The sequence below is a fragment of the Pavona decussata genome, unplaced genomic scaffold (genome assembly GCF_977016875.1).
Source record: "Pavona decussata unplaced genomic scaffold, jaPavDecu1.1 SCAFFOLD_233, whole genome shotgun sequence".
Taxonomy (NCBI): domain Eukaryota; kingdom Metazoa; phylum Cnidaria; class Anthozoa; order Scleractinia; family Agariciidae; genus Pavona; species Pavona decussata.
Window position 1 is genome coordinate 2029864 of NW_028145638.1, and position 20271 is coordinate 2050134.

At 38.0% G+C, this 20271-nt stretch overlaps 1 protein-coding gene across 2 annotated transcripts; it reads left to right on the forward strand.

Annotated features, from left to right (window-relative positions):
- Positions 1-1436: 1436 nt before the first annotated feature.
- Positions 1437-18888, forward strand: LOC146458333 (neuronal acetylcholine receptor subunit beta-3-like). Of its 2 annotated transcripts, none has more exons than XM_085090611.1 (6): positions 1437-1578; positions 9678-9779; positions 11118-11260; positions 13325-13369; positions 14564-14673; positions 15490-18888. In XM_085090611.1, the coding sequence occupies exons 2-6, from the start codon at positions 9716-9718 to the stop codon at positions 16637-16639; spliced, it is 1512 nt and encodes a 503-aa protein (XP_084946737.1). In that variant the 5' UTR covers positions 1437-1578; positions 9678-9715; the 3' UTR covers positions 16640-18888. The 2 variants fall into 2 exon arrangements, with proteins under 2 accessions (XP_084946737.1, XP_084946736.1); XM_085090610.1 differs by lacking the exon at positions 1437-1578 and adding an exon at positions 7074-7495.
- The last annotated feature ends 1383 nt before the right edge of the window (positions 18889-20271 follow it).

The following is a 20271-nucleotide window of genomic DNA, read 5'->3' on the forward strand; positions in this document are numbered from 1 at the left end:
TCATGTACGCTGAAATAAGACACTCGCACTGGAACACGTTCTTTCAGTTTTCACGATTGGTCGCAATTATAAATGTATAAATGAATATGCGATGCCCGGACACTAACTGCAATCGATAATGCCTCCTAATTGATAGCGTAAGCGATAAGGCCTAACTGGGAGTTGTTAGCGAGAAATACTCTTTGCTTTCCGAAATCAATATTAAAGCCTAACTTGCTCAAAGTCGTCTTTTACGATCTGGTACGAGGTGTCGAAAGTCGCGGGAGACTAAGCACGGCAAGCGCAACGAAGGGGATGACGGGAAGGAGGTAGAGAGATATACAAGAGACGACAGAAGTGGCCCAAAACTTGAACAAGAATTCACTAGAATCCAATCCTCGATCCTCGTTGTTGACTTCCGTTTCGGATCGATTCTCTGTTCACACAACTCAAGAAAGTGTCACGAAAACCTATCCAGCAGCGCAGCATTGCGCCCGCACAAAAATATAGATCCGAATTTGGCGTTTTGTGTGTGAGCAAAAGCCCTTTCGGAGGTGTTTTTGGTGCCGGCACAAGAGCTATCCGGTATAGTGTATAGATCATAGTTTCCTCGGTGAAACTATGATCAGCAGAAAGTTCCTCGAAACACTCCAAATCAGGCTGAACACCAACTTCACACAGAGGTACTAAGTTTCATTCTCCTTGGTTCACGCTACAAAGTAATACAAAATAAACAAGTAATTAGCTTTTGACTTGTTCTGTCAAACATTGAGTTCCTTGTTTCTTTTACCACATCGTGAGTTGTGGCACGTCCATATCGCCGGTTGTCATAAGGTTTCAAGTCTTCAGATATTTTGACCTGCTATGCATGGCAATGACAGAATCAACTCATCTCGAATGCCAACAAGAGACATTGCTTCTCGTAAACGATATTCTATGGTCTTGAAGCTTTGATTTAATACGTGATCTCAAAATAACCACTAATTAAAAAACCGTAGTTGTCACCCAAATGAGGTTTCCTTTTACCAGCGGAGACTTTGAGTCTCCAACGAATGTCATTAAAAAAAAAAAAGATTTCTCTATCTTTATTTGAAGGATTTCGGAAGATTTAAATGGCCCAAGATGGGTGTAGGTGAATGATTTTAATAAAAAAAAAATTGGGTATTTGAGTTATATAAATGTTAAATGGACGGCGTTTATACTTTCAGTTTACTGTGACGTTAAAGGTCAGTATTTTGACAACTTTAATTTGAACTTCGAAGTTAACCTTATTTTGGGGAAGAGACTAATATTTTGATACATATTAAGCACGAAATGATCTTTCAAATCGTTAATTAAAAGAAAGAAAATCCGTTTATAATCACTATATCTTATCTTGTTGAATCATCCATTTTGTCTTCGCGAATTTAATTGTTAATTTTTTATTTAATTAGATTTAAACAAAAACTATTTAAAGGCAAGCGTGAGAACTGTGAAATCGGCAGAGGAAGGATTATTGACGAAACCGAAACGGCAAAACAGCCGGTTTTGTAGCGACAATGTAACAGTTGGAAGAAGAAGAGCTTGGGATGACGGATGAAAAGAAGACTCACTTAAACTGTAAGTTATTTTGCCAATAAGTAGCCAGTCTGCCAAGCTAACGGTCCTCGAGGAAAAGCTTACGAGGAAATAACCTTTCCTCGCAACAAACTTTCAGGAAGTAAATCTAAATTTAGATAGAATTTGATCTTGTTATTCGTTCCCGAGTACTATCTTTTAGTCAACGGTTTAACGGACTTAAAGGAATAAATAACGTGATTATAATCATAATTAGGTACTATTGCATTGAATATTTGCTCTGGACACCATAGAATTAAAAAGTGAAATCTCGACATGATATTTCCTTTATAGTTTGGGCGCATTTTTTTTCTTTTTTCTTCTTATTTTTTTGGAACAACCTCGACCGGGATAGCCTCTGATGTTTCCTTAGAGAATAACAATTAAAAAAAGCACGCGGAGACGGCTCAACCAAGCATAGCTTGTTTCATCAGTGCTTGATGGGCCAATTTACACGTTACAATTTGTCGGTTGATTTCTTTTTCCGTTGTTGTAACGCGAAGTGAAAATCTGCTTGATTCAAAACGTCCGGTAGCACTGCCACGCTCATTTTATTTGTCAAATTGGGCCAAAATGCCCTGATTAATCTCATGTATAAATTAGCCTTTACTCTTAGGTCGCGTTCGATTGACCGTATTCTGGAATAAGAATAAGCGGAAAAGCTGTTAAATTTCTCTTTTTAAGTACATTTTTCTGCAATTTTTTGACACATGGTATTATACTCCAGTAATTCCAAAAATCTCATATGAGGGATTTCTTGTCATCATTGTATGTATTGCTAGGAATTCCAGAATAGGGTCAATCGAACGCACCCTTAAACTGCCTTTACATAGCAGCAGCGAGATTACACTACACCGAGTAGAAACCATTGTTCCTTTAATTCTCCTTTTAGTTGCATCTTAGCCTAACAACACTTTAAAAGCAATAACCTTGATTCAGTGAGTGGAGAAGAAAGGTCGTGCCTTTCGAAAATGATTTTGGAAAAACATTTATCCCTGTCTGTTAAACCAGTCTTGTTAATCTTTGCATTATGAATATAACAGTGGTGGATCCATACTTTCAGGTATGTAGGGGACCCGCTTTTAAACGCTCAACTTGCTGCTCTCCGTGAAACGAAATATTGGGCTCGGCGTTTCTGTTTAAAAAATAAGGGGGGAGGGGCCTGGATCCCCCGAGCACCTCCCTTAGATGCGCTGGTACATGATAAGTTGCACGTTTGATTCTTCATAATCACTGATAACAATAGAGCGTTTACACTGCGAGCATAAACTACAATAGAGCGTTTACACCACGAACATAAACTACTCTTGGCTTAGTTTCCTCCTTGCCTGCACTCCAGTGGCAATAGCGAGTTAACTCCGAGCGACATATACCATCCTTCTTTCTTTTATGTTCCAAACTCGATCCTACAATCGCGGCAACATATTTGCATTGTCTTCACTCTTATAGAAAATAGCTATGAGCCAATCAGCGCACGGGAATTTTGACAGTTATTTGTAAAGTAATTAATGTTGTCGAGGATAATCTCAAACAGGTGAAGTTAAAATCATTCTTCCAGCTGCCGCATGCTTTCAAAATCAGTATTTTAAAAAACAATAGCAACATAGTATCAGATATAAAAACAACTGTCTTCTTTATTAAAACAATTTCATTTCTGTCGGCTAGTCATTTTTCTGTCAGATCTACTTTGTCGCTTTGCTTTAATTTTTTTTTCATGTCTTTGCAAATCTCCCACGGTGTTCCAAGACTGAGTGTTAAGACAGTCCGCCAAATCAGTAGGTGATTGAAGTCATTGAAGTAGGTCAATTTATAACGAAAACATCACCTAAATAAGTATTCAAGTGGTGTATTTGCAGTCTCCCACTGTCAAGGTAGTTATCTAGCATCAAAGCAATAAACATATTGGAGTCCTCTTGATTTATTGTTCTGTGAACACAGCACGATCTCCTTCGCAATCTCCGAGCTATATCACATAAAAAACAGTCCCTACCTAACAACGTAGTCACAATAATACGCACAGAGAAAGCCGCTCCATTCAGGTTTGTTTGAATGTGTTTGTAAGCGATGCAAGAAGACAAAGGTTTGTTACTGCACCAGACAGCGTAGACTACTTACCTGCGTGACTATACTGCTGTTTTATAGACGAAAAAGATTTAAGGACCTAAACTGTATATGTTGTTAACCCGTTCACAGTTCGAGGTCCAGAAACAGTCGCTCTACCTGATTAAAAGGTCGTTTGCTCGAGTTTGCTTGGAAATGTTCTGAGCTGTCAACAAGGAAACTGTTTTGAACACTGCTTTTTAAAAGGTATGTAGAAGATAATCACTTTGTATATATATGTTTAACATTTCAAGCGTTTCTCAATTCTAGCAAGAATTGATGCTTGAATGATTCAAGTTCATTGCACTGGCCCACAAATAACGATCATCAGGATTGCTTATAGAAACCAAAACTTGCTTAGTAACTGAAGATCAGTTGCTGAAATCTGCCGGATTACTGATAAAGTTTCAAGTATTCCTGGTATTTGCTGGTTCACGGCGATATCTCTTCCCTATCGAGTCTAGAGCTAGTGATGGCTAAAATTCTTTAATTTCCTCACCCGGCTAGTAGTTTACAAGTTTTAAAAGTCAAACTACAGTATTTTTTGCCCCAGGCGGGAGGTCGCAGCAAAGTATTATAAGTAATTCTTTCTCACACGGTTCACAGTTTCTAACCTGTTACCAAAGCACTCATTTTTTTAGGGAAAAAAAGAGGTCAGTGAAAAAATCTCACGAGCGGAAGAAAGAAAAAAGGTTTAAGAATGGCAACCAATATTTACACTGATAAAATATACATTTTTTCCAGTACCATTCTATTTTTTAGGCTATCTTTTAGGCTATTTTTCAGTTTTCAGCAGCGGAGAGTCGTGTCGCTTACATTTGACTCCGCTATCCGCACACTGACCGGGTTTCCGATACTTTATTGTCTGTAAAAAACTTTCTAGAATTGTTTGAAACGGCATTAACGTTGTTCTCCAGTCGCCAACAAAGCTCACGAGTTATTCCCTAAGCGGCATTAGTGGACCATTTACTCTAAGTTAACTACGTTGCGTTGCGATAGTCTTTCGTCTATATACTCGTATATATGTTACATAGTATATCTATATATACTTTAATCCCAAATCTCTATACAGCTAAAAAAAACTTTAGTTTGGTCGTCTTTACAAAGTTTTTAATGTAGACGATGTCCTTTCTAACAAAATTGTTGCCCCAAATGACGCCACAGTAATCTTCTGATACGGTTCATCGGGGTTCTTGATTCTAAATACCACTTCAATGCTCCGCAGGTAGTCCTAAATGTTCTATACTTATATGTACGCAAATGAGCTAAGGATCTCTGGTTTTTCCTCACTATCTTTTTAAACAGTGTTCCAATTTTGGCTCCAAATTGGAAATTGGTTACGCGTCAGTATCAGAATGCAACGAAAAGGCGATGCTGCTTCCGAGTGATCGATTTTTCAGTTCTCAAAAATACTTCGGTATCGATTATTTTGGCACTCTTCGAACGATAACGCTCTTCGGTACTGACTTGCATCGATAGATGATATTTCTGCCAACGTAGCTTCGTGGAACAGACAGAAATGGCTATTTTACCGCAACGGACCAAACGACTGGCGAATTATAGGTATATGTCAGCTCTTTCTCGAACACCAAAATTTTGAGATACTTTCCCAAAGCTGTTAAAAGTTTCCGCGCACCTCTGCCCAAAAAGGTTGGCAGAACGTAACCGCAGCCGATTTCAATTCAGTATATGTTGTGTATACGTTCCCATTTTCCACAAAGTGGCTTTGGGTTTTCGTATCAGGCGGTGTCGCCGGCCCTTAAGCCCTGACTCATACATGAGACCGGTACGACTTCAAGTTGGTCTCCATACAGATGCTTGTTTCTGTTTACATGAATCCGGTCTGAAAAATCATCTCACGCAGGTTTCACTCATTCCGGTTGCTGAACCGACACGAATGACTCGGACCGGTCTGAAGTCGGACCGCGGAACCATGTAAACACGAACTGATTTAAGACCGGTCTGAGATCATTGTCTTGAGCATGTGCCAGAATGTTGTTGGACCATTCTAAGATGGCAGATAACTGGAAAAATTCCAAAGAAAATCACACCCGTTGGAGTTTTAAGAATGCGATGGTTGAGGATTTGATTGAAACACCGGAAGCATCAAAGGTAGAGGCTTTGACTTTGAAGGAGGTCTCGTCAAATTGTATTGAAAATTGCATAAGACAATGTCAGAGAAATAATATTCGTTTTTCTTTTTTCTAGCTTTCAGCTGTATTCTCTTATAAGCAGCGCTGCATTTAACATTAAAAAGGCACAATGAAACAGACTCCAAAAGAAAAATGGAAATTTCCTGCATGTTTCATGTAAACATTCATGCCGTTCTGAAGTCTCGTACCGGTCTCATGTAATCGCTTCATACTTTCAGACCGGGTTTATGTAAACTTAATCGCACCGTTAGTTACTTTTATGAAGATCGATCTTTTTGCAACAACGACCATTGAAGTGTACACCGATAAGTCAATGGCTGTCTTGCAATGAACTGCTGGAACTGGCTTTGAGGTCCTTGCTGACATACAGGCCCACGTATCTACACATTTGTGTGAGTCTTTCCGGGTGTTGTATGCAAAATTGTTAATTTTCTGATTAACAAATATTTGAACCGTGCAAGGGTAATGGTCGCTAAGAAAAAAGTGTTGATGAACGGACATTGGAAGGCTTGGTAAAGCAGAGCTAAGCCCACGCAACAGTTCCGTAAATCTTTCATGACTTTAACTGAAATTGCCAGCTGTCATTATTTGCACTGGATAAGCAGACAAGACAATCTAGTCTATTTTGACTCATTATTGTAGGAGGAGGATCTCTGAAATATTTGATTAACAGCAATCTTTAAACAAGGCAATATTTTACAAATTTCCTTGGTTAAGAAAGCTTTAATGAACTACCGATAGAATCGATTTAACTAAAGCAGTTGTTTAACGAATAGATTTAATGACAGAAAATGGGATCAATATTTTAATTCTTCGTCTAATGTATATATACTATTCAAAATTCACGTCTGACTTTTTCAAGTACAGTAATAGTTGCACAGATTCATTTGTTTGGCGATTAACTAACAGCACGCTAAGCTGGGATTTGAGCTCTTGTTTAAAGCTGGTAGGATCATAAAAAAACATAAATCACAATAGGAATTGAATTTTAAAAAACTACAGAAGAAAAAAAAAAGAGTGTCTCAGCTGATACTAATTGTAGAACACGTTCAATAATTCGGCAAATTTTGCGACCACCTATCGCTTTGGACTTACACCAATTACAGACTTGATTTCAACAGTAAATTTACGGTTATTTCTTTGACGTATTATTTTTGTAGAGCAATCATTGTTTTAAAGTTTGCCTGACACTTAAGTCCTTAAAAAATCGTTCGTGGTACGAGTACAGTTTGAATCACAAGGACACCGATCGTAGTGCAGAGTTTAAAGAAGACTGAAAATTATGAATTCATTTTGTTTGTTGTCGTTAGCCAATGTCCTTGCTTGTCAATTTATCGATTCACTGTCTAATGATAGAGGTCTAAAAAATAAAAGAAAAATACCATGAAATTTTAATTGAAGACGCTTGAAGGCGAAAATTAAACAGCTGAGTTGAACAGCGAGAGAGCGGCGAGAGAATTATATGATTTACACTGATTTTTTAGTGACTCGAACGAGGATCGTGACTATATTGGCATATACGGTTAAAAACAGTCCAAAACATTTGACCGCAGGATGCAAACAACAAAACTATCAAGCCGGAATAGCTTCAATGCCAAGACTTTTTGTGGTTTGTGTCATGAATCGGAAAGAAAGAAATAAACAATTCAGTGCACGAATGGTTTAAGGTAGGTAAAAATGTGAAGTGAAACGAAGTTTTGTGTTTGATTGAGTTTCACCAGATTGGCTTAATTTTAAGCGATGGAAAGTTAGCCTTGCTAAGGAGCTTTTATTGAAATGGTCACATATTAGGTTTTCGTCAACAAACCGTCACAAGTGACTGATACGAGGATAACGGACTTTGAAAGTCAAGGCACGATTGGTAAATTGGTTTCTTATTTTAAGAATAATCATTTGTTGGGCTGCGCCGTGAAGAATTTAGTCACTGAATTTCATTGCCTTAAGTTTCTAAATCGCCGTTATACTGTGTTTACAATGCATTTCTTTCTATTGAAGCTTTTTTTACGGCTAAATTTATAAACTGCTTTGTAACTTGTAACTGAAAGTAGAGGAGACATGAAAATTTTTACGTTCATAAAATTATTTACAACATTACCGTGTTCGTTCCATTGTTGTTCTATCGAACATGCTGATGCGAAAAAGTTTTGATTAAAATCTGCTCGCATCTCAGGAAAACATCTGCATTAAACACCATCGCTGAAGTTTGATGTATTTATATATTTTGAAAATCAACAAACTTCAAAACACTTCAAGCTACATTTGGTTGCTAATTGGGAAAATGGAAAAAGGAGAAATTCTCAGTGTCAAATATCAGTGAGATTTTTTTTCTCGAACATTAATAGTAAACAAAGGAAACGTATTTGGTTTTATGCTCAGCGTTCATGAGTTTGTGGTGAGGCTATTCGTTGGCTTCGTTTTTGTTTATTTTTCTTTCATTGTCAGTAGCAAAGTTTGAACACGTAAATATGGTTTTACATTTTGAGTTTAATTGATTCTGCTTGCTGTGTTTTTGTCAATTGCGTTCGAAAATCAGGGTGCTATAGCCTTTCTGAGTTTATGGTGAAATCCTTAAGGGGTGACCACAAATTAAAGCTAATAGCTGCGGTACCAGTTTTCCAAAACCATCTTCAGGCTTTCAAAAGGGATCGATATCTGTGTACGCTAACACATAGCAACATTTTTGTTCCTTCGAAAACAAAAGGAATAACTTTTCCCTTGAAATTGAACTTTTAGGAGACAAAGCGTAAAACAAACCGCTAGTTTTTCTTTACAATTCGATCCGAACTTCTGAGGTAATTTTTCAAAAAGCCTTTCGAACACATACTGATCACAGGAATGAATCGATGGTTTCCCCTGTCTGAATAAGCAGTGCTTTCTATTTCGCTTTTTTGCTGTGTTGTACAAGGCAGTTCTTGAGTATGAAGAATGAACTCCTTTTAAAAGTGAGATTATTTAAAAAATGAAAAAAGTATAAACATTTCCGGCTCCTGTGGTGAGGCATGCTGCGCTATACAAGTTGTCCTGATTTGTAGTGGGTCTGGTGATGAAATTTTAGAGTGTGACTATAGTTCTCCTGATTCAAACAAACCTATTAAGCAATTTCTTCTCATGAACTTTCTTATTACTAATCCTTTCAAAAGTGTGATCATTCGAACGAAAATGTATAAACGTTAATTATTGTGTGGCACAAAGTGGTCGGTTCTATTTTGTGCGTCTGTGCATCGATGAAATCTTACTGAAGTGCACTATGAAACTATTAAACAACATTATGTGACGTTCCTAGTTACATTTTACGTCTGGGAATGAATTCCCTTTAAACGTGTGATCATTTAAACGAAAAACTCGTTGAAAAATGCTTTTTCGTGGCGGTGGTTGTTTGGTATTGCACAAGGTGTTTCTAGCTATGAGTATGTGGATGAAATCTTAAAGTGTGGCTATTGAAACTTTTTGCTCAGTTTTCGGTGTGAAGTTGCTTGCTTTCAAAATGAAATTTGGATGAAATTTGGGAATTTTAAACGCATTTAAGAGTTGAACCATGCTTACTGAAGAGCTAGAAAAAAATCTTTCAGTAAAAAAGCATTGATCACACGTTAAATTCAAAACTAAGGGGGAACTACAAATCCCATCGACTTGTCTCAGACCTTATGTATCTTTATTTCAAACGCATGCAGTCTAGCTCTCTCACATTGACCTGTAATGTTTGTCGCTTAACACTCACGTACCAACGCAACTACCCACCAGGAAACCATCCAGGCACCATCACATTGATTTACAGACCCACACACTTTGTATAATGACTTTGATTTGAACTAACTCTGAGTTGGAAAACTGATTATTTGATTTTTACAGGCCAACTGTGAAAAGCAGTTTCAGTGGGCCACAGAACAATGCCAGCTTTCCCCGACGGTCGTGGGTTGGTTGCTTGCATTGTCTTTCTTTTATTTACATCAGGTAATAATAGATTGTACAATTTTAGTTCGGCAACATCTACATCTACATCTAATCTTTATTTAGTCGGTAAAATCTGATAAGATATCACACCAATTATTAAAACAAACAATCTCTACTTGTTTAAAACAAGCTATCAAAAATATTTTTAAAAAGATCGGCTTGTTTAAGTTTGAAATGGTCGATTGAAGTTGCTGTCGCAATTTCTTCGTAAAGGGAGTTAATTCTCTAATTGTTCTTGGAAAAATGAGAACTTAAAAACGTCTATTTTCTTGAGGAACACTCGGGTTCTTCTTTCACTATTGGATTTCAAGTAATTTTCTGCAGGAATGTCGACCAGTTATAGTTCATGGGAGATTTTGCACATAAAGGAGAGTCTACAGCTGTTTTCGTTCGTGTTTCAAGAGTTTCCCAACACAGTACAGTAACTTACATACTTTTAAATCCCCATGCATATATCTTTTTTCCTCAAAAGTCCCAACGTACTGCGCTAATGCTTTTGTTTTATCTGGCTCAGTTTGTCCCTCCTTTAACTAAGATAAAACATTACCCACTCCTCGGCCTCCCAAATGCCTACCTCCTTCATCGTAACCTAATGAAGACCCACTAACGTATATACGAAATAAAAGCATACTTATCAACTGTGGCAACTGTAAGTAGCTACAAAATTATTATAATTATTATTGTCCAAATCCAACTCGAAACAAGTTCAAGTTTCAAGTTTATACAAAAATGTTAACATAAAAATTCAAGGACAACACTAACCCGCAAGTAGCTAGAGCTAATCTGGGCGGGTAGTGAAAAGACTAATTTACAAGAATTACAAATATGACTCGATATTCGTACAATCAGTTATTTGAAGGGTAAAGAACATACCGTTTGACGGTTATTCGTAAAGCAAAAAAAAAAAAAAAAACACTTTTCTAACGCGCGCACGCGCTGATCTTGTTCCAGTTTTTCCTTATAGTTTTCTTTGCTACTTGCTACAGAAGAGCTTAATGATAAATTTCTTATTATACGTTTTGCTGTGTGGTATCGCTGTATATTTTTACTCGTTTTTATTTTGACTCGTCCTGCGGTCTCGTCCAAATACAGCACAACTTGTAACAAAAGGATAAGGGGGTTAATTTCTAAAGAAACTGCTGTGCTGCGTCGGTGGGGAACAGAAACGAATGTTTGGTTTATCAACAGAGTTGATAACTAAAGATAAATTTGCTACGGTAAAGAGATTTCAGTGCTTATGCTCGAAACGTCAGCACTCGAATCTCTTTACCGTGGCCAGATTGCATTATCAACTGTGTTGTCAAAATCAAACATCAAATAAGATACATTAACTTGCAGGGCAAGGGGCAAAACCATCCACCGAACAAGCCTTAATCTCTGAGCTGTTGAAGGGATACAACAGGAATGCTCGTCCAGTGCTCCATACCAGAAGTCAAACAAACGTGACTTTTGGGCTTGAGGTTGTCCAGTTAGTGACCGTGGTAAGGACTCAATGAATGAACATAGAGGAAGTATACAAGACTAATGAATTTCTATACATAGTGATAGCCGTACGAAAATGTGAATCGTACAGTTCGTAACGCGCGTTACCAACGAATTCAACCGCCTCAACCCTTTCTATCATCTCATATTAGCAACAACAACCTTTATTTTCCTCATTATTAATTAGAAAAATTATTATAAATACATTCTTGTATAGTAAAATTTTGTTTAATTCCTCGCGAGGCGAGGTTAATAAATTTGTCGGGCCGAGCCGGCCCGAGCGGAGCTTAGCCGCGCGAATTCGAGCAAAAAATATATTTATATATATATGTATGTTTATATATATCTTTGAAGGTGTCCGCACTGCTGCCTGGCACCAGTGAAAAACAAAGTATGAATGACGTCAGACTGTCTCGCGTCGTCTGGAGCAAAATTTACATACATTGGAAAAAATATGCGTGCATGATAAAATTTCAACTGCAATGTTCATCAATATTCACTGGATACAAAACTATTTCTCCAGAATCTTTTCCCTTTCTTTAAGAAATCTTTTTTGTGAAAGATTGCATTGAAGAAATTACACGTTTTGTGGCCGCGGTAAAATAATTTTCCGTGGGAAATAAATTCATCGAACACGACAGCGCTGCACGCCCGTTGTACATTACGTCCAGCGTCAGAAATAGATTTTCAACTGCAAACTAGCCTGTGGGTCTACGAAAAGACCATGCTCATCAAAAAAAAAACAACAACAACAATCCTATGCCCCTTTTAATCTCCTCATTTGATGCTACAATACGAGTAAAGAGGGCTTTCCACCCAGCCCCAGCTTCGCGAGGTTTTGCGAGTCACGTATTTCTAGTTTATTTTGAATAATTTTGAAGTCGCGATTGAGGATGGAGGCTAAGTTAACCCAGTTGTTCAAAGAGCGGATAATTTTATCCACTGAATAGGTCGCTATGCGGCGAATAAATGTGTGCAAGAATTTCCCTATAGCCCCATAATTTGTGTATAAAGTAGAAGCGTCTGTCTAATTTAAGTATCGGATTGTATGAAAAACTTGCCAAAAACTTTGGTTGGAGTACATTTTATCCGCTGGATAGCAATTTATCCACTGGATAGAGTTATCTGCTCTTTGAACAACTTGTGCCTGATTTTCTAGTTGGTCTCCATATTACGTAATGATGTTTACAAATTAATGACAGGTGAGGAACCAAAAATGAACAGATTTAAAGCAAAAAGAACTAAGGGAATGAGTTACAATAACTAACAATAGAAGATTATGATATTTTGTTGTTACAAGTGTACGGTAAAGGTCAGCTAAAAGTATTTTATAAATTGTTCAGACAAGTTTCTCGTATGGTTATCGGTACAGAAGCGCGCTCGTGGAATAACTGTTAAGCGTAGCACGGTCGGGAGCAAAAGGAAATCTTTGTCGTAGTTTGGGGTCCAAAACTTTGCTGAAGTGTAACACTGAAACCTCCGGGAGGACTCCCTATAATGGGTATATGGGGAGACTCCGCCGAAAAAGGGTACCCAGGCTGTGGATATAAAAAAGGGTAAAGATTTCACGGGCTGAAGTATAGAAAAGGATAGCTAGGGAAAACTGTCGTTTAGGTATTTAAAGGGGACTTGAAATAATCGAGAAGACGAAAAGAGACGTAGTTTCTCTAGACTAAGTGTAGTTATGTGTTAGGGGTGTAATCGTTTGAACTTCGGGGCGAAGCCTTCCCGTATGAAACCCGTCCCTTCCCCGGCCTGGTTCATTCAACCTTACTATGCCACTGGATAGTTAACTTGAGTAATGATCCCTAATTAGTGAATCTGCTTTGAGGAATATTTCGGAAGGTTTGAGGGAGGGAGTCATTTTAAACAGCAAAGACACATAAAACTGCAGTCATTAATTAGCTTAAATTTAGGGGGGTAGTAGTTAGCTGGACAAACGAGAAGATACATAAAGGAAATCATAAGGGGAAGCATTTATCCTGGCCTAGCGAATCTGCACCGATTTTTTCAACTGGACATCGTGCATTAGAAATACCGTATATTGCCTTTTTTATTTTTAGGATGACCGTAATCAGATGATAACGACGAATGTCTGGGTTAGGCAAGTAAGTGAATTTTTTTGGTCAGTATACCAAGTATTAATAAAGTATCAACCTTTCAAAAACTCATTTATAATTCATAAGCCCATTGACCTTTCAAATGGTCGATAAAACATCACGTGCAGTGGTTTTAAAACCCGATAAAATTTCCTCCTTATTAGTATGCGGTGTTTAATGTTTTTCTCGTATGCTAATTTCCAACGTTCGCAAAAGCATCATTGTTATGAACTCTCTTGACACGTGCTTTTCCAGGAATGTTTTTGAAGCCGTTCAAAAAACTCGCAGCAAGTATTTTATCGGGTCTAAAACCACTCGGCTGCCCCTCGTGATTTTAAATCCCGATAAAACACTGCTGCTCGTGTTTTAAACATTACTTTAAGCCCCAATATTTAACATGCATTTTCTACTCAATGCTATCATACATTTCTCAATATACTAGATGAATAAATTTGTTTAAACATGCATTCAATGCATCCCAGTCATCCCGAGATTTTAGCCGTGGTATGATCATCTTCTTTATTCTCTTAACCTTTATCTTCGATTGCGTTCAGATGTTGTAAGGAGAAATTAGATGATGGTCACTATTGAAGGTTTAACGTTTTAGAGTCATACCCTATTCTTGTTGAAAGTTTTTGGACTTCAGTCTTTTTTTCTGCTATTTCGAGTTGTCTATTCTTCTCCTTCAGCTTGTTGTTGTTGTTTTTGTTGTTGTCCTTCTTCTTGTTCTTGTTCTTGTTCTTGTTCTTGTTCTTCTTCTTCTTCTTTTTCTTGTTGTTGTTAATGTTGTTGTCGTTGTTTTTTTTGCTGTTGTTGTCGTTGTTGTTGTTGTTGTTGTTGTTGTTCTTCTTCTTCTTCTTCTTCTTCTTCTTCTCCTCCTCTTCCTTGTTCTTCTTCATCGTCTTCGTCTTGTAATGTTGATGTTGTTGTTGTTGTTCTTCTTCTTCCTCTTCTTGTTCTTCTTGTTATTCTTCTTCTTGTTCTTGTTTTTGTTCTTCTTCTTCTCCTCCTCCTCCTCCTCCTCCTCCTCCTCCTCTTTCTTCTCCTTCTTCACCGTCTTCGTCTTGTACTGTCGCTGTTGTTTTTGTTCTTCTTCTGCTTCTCCTCTTCTTTTTTTTCAGGAAGTCTTATTCTATGTGAATTCCAGAAGAAGGAGATGTTTCTCGTTAACTGACAGGCAAAATAATTCATCATTCTTTTCAGAGATGGAGAAACGAGCTCTTAACGTGGAAAAGAGCGGACTTCCAAGGAGTAAATATAATAAGAATTGATCCCAGCTTGGTATGGATACCAGATATCGTGCTTTATAACAGGTAATATATCACAGTTATTTTAAAAATAACGCTTATTAAAAATCTTAAAGAAGAACGGGTGAGTGAATGGGTCAAAAATATACATTGCTTATTACTGATATAGATTACGTTAAGGATGCATTCTTTTGGGAAAATTCTACTATTCTTATTCCAGTTCAGGAATAACAATACACAGAATAGCAGTTTTCAAGAGAACGTAATCCTGTCTATTCCGGTGGATTGGGTATAAAGTTATTTGATTATATTTTCTAAATTCCCTAGCCTATGTCTATCCCCAACTGTGACGTGGATCTTTCCCTTGAGCGGCGAGACTAAACAACCAACTGTACACAACCCTTCCCGCAAACCTACAACACGCTAAAAGACTAAGTAACATTACAAATTTAATAAGTTTAGAATACAAAAACGCTAATTATAACTTACACAATAAACAGGAACGTAAACTGAAATCAAACTATTTCTTCTTAACCTAATTAATTACGTTAAAACTAAATTACTTTTGCAATCTTACGTTAATGACTAACCTTTTATGATACAAAATGTTCGCTGCTACACAACGTTCAGTTTCTTTTTCGTCCAACCAAACCACAAACAAACCAAAGCGTCTACTAACCAACTTTCTGCGCTCCGCCAAACAACGCCTCTTTCTCTCTTGCCACGTGCTTTTCAGTCTTTGTTAAATTTCTCTTTACCTCGCCTCGACTTCTCTTCTTCTGTTTCACTGACTGTTTTCTTTACCAATCGCGTCTACTCTTTTGCACGGTCGCCAACGTAACGCAAATGACTGCATAAATTTCTCATATTGATTGTTTTCAGTGCAGACAATGTGTTCAGCGGTGGCCTTGAGAAATACAAGACGCGTGTCATCTTAGAGCATAACGGACGCAATGCCTGGTACAGCCCAGCCTCGTTCCGAAGTACTTGCAATATAGATGTGACGTTCTTCCCTTTCGACGAGCAAGTATGCTCCATGAAATTCGGTTCCTGGACCTTTGTAGTTACAGACTTGGACATAGATACGGAGAAGACACCCACGTTCTCAGATAAGTACGTAAAAAGCGCGGAGTGGGATCTTATCAGCGCGTCCAAGAGAAGAAATGTCGAGTTCTACGAGTGCTGTCCAATTCCATTCGCCGATGTCACTATCGAGATGGTCATTCGACGTAAGCCATTGTTCTATGCTTTCAACCTGATCACCCCGTGTATGATAATGCTCTCGATGATACTCCTGGGATTCTTTCTTCCGCCTGAGTCCGGAGAGCGCATCACACTCAGCATTACTGTTCTGTTAGCGATGGCCGTGTTTTTGCAGCTCGTCGCGGAAACCTTACCGCGCAACTCAGAAACGATTCCGCTGCTAGGCAAGTTTTACATCACCATCATGGCCGAGATTTCCATGTCTCTGATGTCAACTTGTTGGGTATTAAATATTCATCACAGAAACTCTGGTCGTTCTATCGTGAAGATTCCTCCGTGGATTGAAATCTGCGTGCTTGGTTGGCTGGCTAAGGTACTCTGTGTGAGAAAGCCAGCCGCCCAATTTGAAATTTGTTCCCTGGCACACGAAAACAAAGATGGCGACTCTAACGATAATGACGTCATTCAGGTAAAAGTTCTATCGCAGGACAGTGAAGGACATACGCTCTTGCCCATGAATCAAGTGCCAGTCTGCCGTTCTTTAACGCAAGTGCAGAAAAGACTTTCGCTACAAAATGGTATCACGAGAAATTCAGTGGAAAAAGACAAGAGATCGGACGAGTGCATTGCAAAGGACTTGGCAATACTCGCCGCGAACACAAAATTGAGCCGAGAAATTGAGAACAATCAAAAGAAATGGAAACATCTTGCCATGGTAATGGACAGGTTCTTCTTCTGGTTCTTCATTTTCACCGTTCTTATCTCAACACTGGTGATATTTAAAGAGAAAATACGCCAACAAAGTTCTGCTTCCTCATCGTCATCTTGACTTCATCTGAAATTAATTTTCAGTGAAATTCCGATTTTTTACAGAAATCTCAATACCAGTGAACATTTTTTTCTTGACCATTTTGTCTCTACCCCACGCTGATAGCGGAACCTTCCATCATTACAACGTGTAAAGTGGTTTTCAATTGAGTGTGAAAAGTATTTTGCGTTTGCTTTGTTTTTCTTCGCTACACTCTGTGATTGGTTTAAAAAAACTCGCGCCAGTTTCCCATCTAATGAGAAACAAAACCAAAAAGACGCGTGACTGGCCCGCACGCGTATTCCCGCGCTTGGCGCTGGTTACTTGCAATTGCATTTGTTTCGAGTTCTGATTGGCTCATTATGTTGCTTACGTGTGTTAGTCTGATTTCGGTCTTATGACACTCATCTGAAAACAATTCTATATTGTTAAAATGAAACGTAGCAGGGCATAGTAAAATTAAACGTATCGTGTGACCGTCAAGACTGCGCTGTGTACCACCTGCAGCCAAAAAACAAACATACAAACACAACTGATGCTGTGTTGTGGGATGCTTATGAGGTCGGCGTGCCCTTTTGTAAAATACTTCACCCTCCCCCCTTCAACAAGACAAAACACTGACTGTTATCTAAGTAATACATTAATCTCATACCCGGATTTTCCAGGATTAGGCAACTAGAGTGAGACGTGGGCCCAGTTGTTCAAAGCCCGATTAAGCTAATCCTGGATAAACGTGAACTTTGATTCGAGTTTAATTACTTATCAGTAAAGATTCTTCCAAAAGATTTTTGGCCCTCACTTTTGATTTACACTTTTCGTTACCTTTACCTTGAAATGGGGCCTTAAAACCACTTTTAAAGAGCGAAATGAAAACCACGATTAACTTTCAATCATAGATTAGCGTTGATCGACTTTCGAACAACCCGGCCCTGGGTACTAGAAAGCAAAGCCCGACCCTAATTTTAATAGCATTTTTCCTCGAGTTAGCGCTTTGTGTTTTTTTTTTTTTTTTTTGTGCGATCCTTTTATCCCTCCGTTTACCATCGTTCAACCGACCCTCATTTTGTTTTTTTCTGATCAAAGAAAAAAAGATGTTCTCAATGTCTAAAAGTCTTAGTGGTATCTGAAAGCTATACAGAGAGTGAAACCCAATCTGACCGTACAGAGAAAGATGGCGGCAGTACATTTTACCACAATACCTTGCGAATCTAACACAGCCAATAGGCACATAGAAAGCTATATTTTTTGTTGTTGCGAAATTCTTCCCTGTACTAACAACATTGTGTATACTAGGTTTGAAGTTTTTAGAACTTTTTTGTGCGTTTATAGGGTTTCCGCACGCTAAGGATTATGGGTAAAGGTACCTGTGGCCATCCTTTTCAGTACAGTAGATTCACTCTTAGGATCGATCGTGTAATCCATGTTAGTTTTGCGACCACAAATGTTCTTTCCAACTAATGTTGAGATACTGCGCATCCCGATTTCAAGCCCACTCGCCATTCTTGTTTTTTTCGGTCAACATTTTTTACTCAGACCGACAACTACACATTTTGAATTCGCGACGATGGGGAAGCAGTGAAAAAAGGACAACCTAATGACATCTGAATTAAACACTGACACATTGAAAGGAAGGTAACTTAGAAAAAATGAATGGAGTATAGAGACAGTGCTAATTGACTCAGTTGTCTTACCGACAACGAGACCGTTCAAAATTCAGGCTACTTTATTAAAGGTGAAAAAAGGGATACAGTACTGTTTATCATTCTCCATTACATATATATACAACTTGTCAAGTAATATAGAGCTGCTTTCAAATGAGTGTCGAAAGTAATTGCTCGTTTGCTTTGGTTTTGTTTGACTATCCTCTTACATTGGTTGACAAAACTCCCGCCAATTTGCCAACCAATGAGAATTACAGTAAAGCCTTAAATCCAATCGTGACTTGTTCGCACGAGTTTTCCCGCGCTTAACGCTGTTTACATGTATTTGCTTCGAATTTTGATTGGTTCAATGCATCATTTACCTTTCTTTTGATTGGCCAGAGTAACTACTTTGGTTTTGGTTTTACGACACTCAATTGAAAACCGCTTTAATGTACGGAGAGCTCTTGAATCAGTGTACTCAGACTAATACCCCATGGGATTTTCATATTTCGATTTTTGTGGGCAAGAAACCACTTGAGCGGTTGTATATGAGTAATGAAACTTCAATTATTTCTTTTTCACGCAATCCTGTAATGATTATTACACTTTTTTAAAAATAAAATAAAGCCAAACTCAATTCAAAATATGTGTCAAGCTGCTTTATTCTGAAGGAGTAATGTGTCAAGGGGTAAGATTAGTGTTTTCAGCACTGTTTGAAAATTATATCACTCTATCGACGTTTTTAAATGAAAAAACGGACGATAAAATGTAACTTTGTTACCAATTAAAATCTACTTTATTGGGCTTCATACATCCTCAAATGTTTTATTAATTACTACAGAGCTTTGAAGTTCTTTTATTTGACACAACTCGGTAGATGTGAGTGATAAACGAATCAAGAGACGACCCAAAGTAAACAACTTTTTAAAAGGTTAGGCTATTCGGTTCTATTTTTTGAAAATTTGATGCCATCGCTAATTTTCCGGTTGCAGCGTTCAGGGCTCAAACGGTTTATTTCCGTGGATATCTGTGCGGAAGGCCTTACCTGTAATAGCCACAGAAATTCTGATTTAGTTCCTTAGAACAGATATTTAAAGCGAAGAAAGATCAGCTAGCATTTTAGTAAAACCAACAACAGCTAGTACGTTCGGGGAATAAGATTCGGTTCCCTAAAATTTTCAGCAACTTAAATTTTAATCTATTAAGGAAAGGTGCCTCCTAATACAGAAGTATTAGCAGATCTTAGCATGGGCTATTGGAATCCAGAAAGAAAATTAGAGGTAGAGGGCATTCTTTAAATCTAGAGATATTTAAGTAACACTTATACTAAAGGCCGGTAAAATACAAAGCAATGTATGGGTTTTTTTTTTTTTTTTTATTTGCAAATTGTAGCTTTATCATTGAAAATTGCACGGTTACTGACATTTTTTGTTTTGGATACCAAGAACCCTTGCTATATTCTGCTTTCTCCGTATAGTTTTGAACTGCGCAAAAATATCCCTGTATTATTTGGCGCCACCCATGGGAAACCCGCAGAACGCATGCGCAGTAACAAAAGTAGGCGCCGTCCTTAATGCATCCGAACAGATCAAATTGTACTATTAAAAAATGGCCCTATTATTCGAAACGAAATTCCCGAGTAATGTACGAGGATTCACATGCAAAGCCATTGCATGCATTACATTGCGTTGCTACTAGTAATCAACGCAACGGACCAATCAGATTAGAGCATGGAGCCCGTGCGCTGAAACTCGTTTTTAATTAATTTATTCACATTTGACTTTTTTGCCGCCATGCTCGCCGGCAACATGTTCACCTTCGTTTGCTAGAATATCGATGGAAACAGCAGTAAAACACACTGAATTCAGCAGTACGTTGAAAGACTAGCACAGAACAAGGGGCAGGTTAGTTCCAGCCGCGTTCTCGTTTAATTATAAACATTTCGTGTCGTTTCAGCATTTTCTTTCACACTTGCACGTTAAAGACATCGAGTGAGATTTACTTCATATC

Bases quoted from the DNA above. Each gene is read 5' to 3' on its own strand.
- LOC146458333 (XM_085090611.1), top strand. From the start codon at position 9,716: ATGCCAGCTTTCCCCGACGGTCGTGGGTTGGTTGCTTGCATTGTCTTT. The intron at 11,261-13,324 runs GTAAGGACTCAA...TTTTATTTTTAG, and splicing joins TTGTCCAGTTAGTGACCGTG to GATGACCGTAATCAGATGAT. The intron at 14,674-15,489 runs GTAATATATCAC...GATTGTTTTCAG, and splicing joins GATATCGTGCTTTATAACAG to TGCAGACAATGTGTTCAGCG.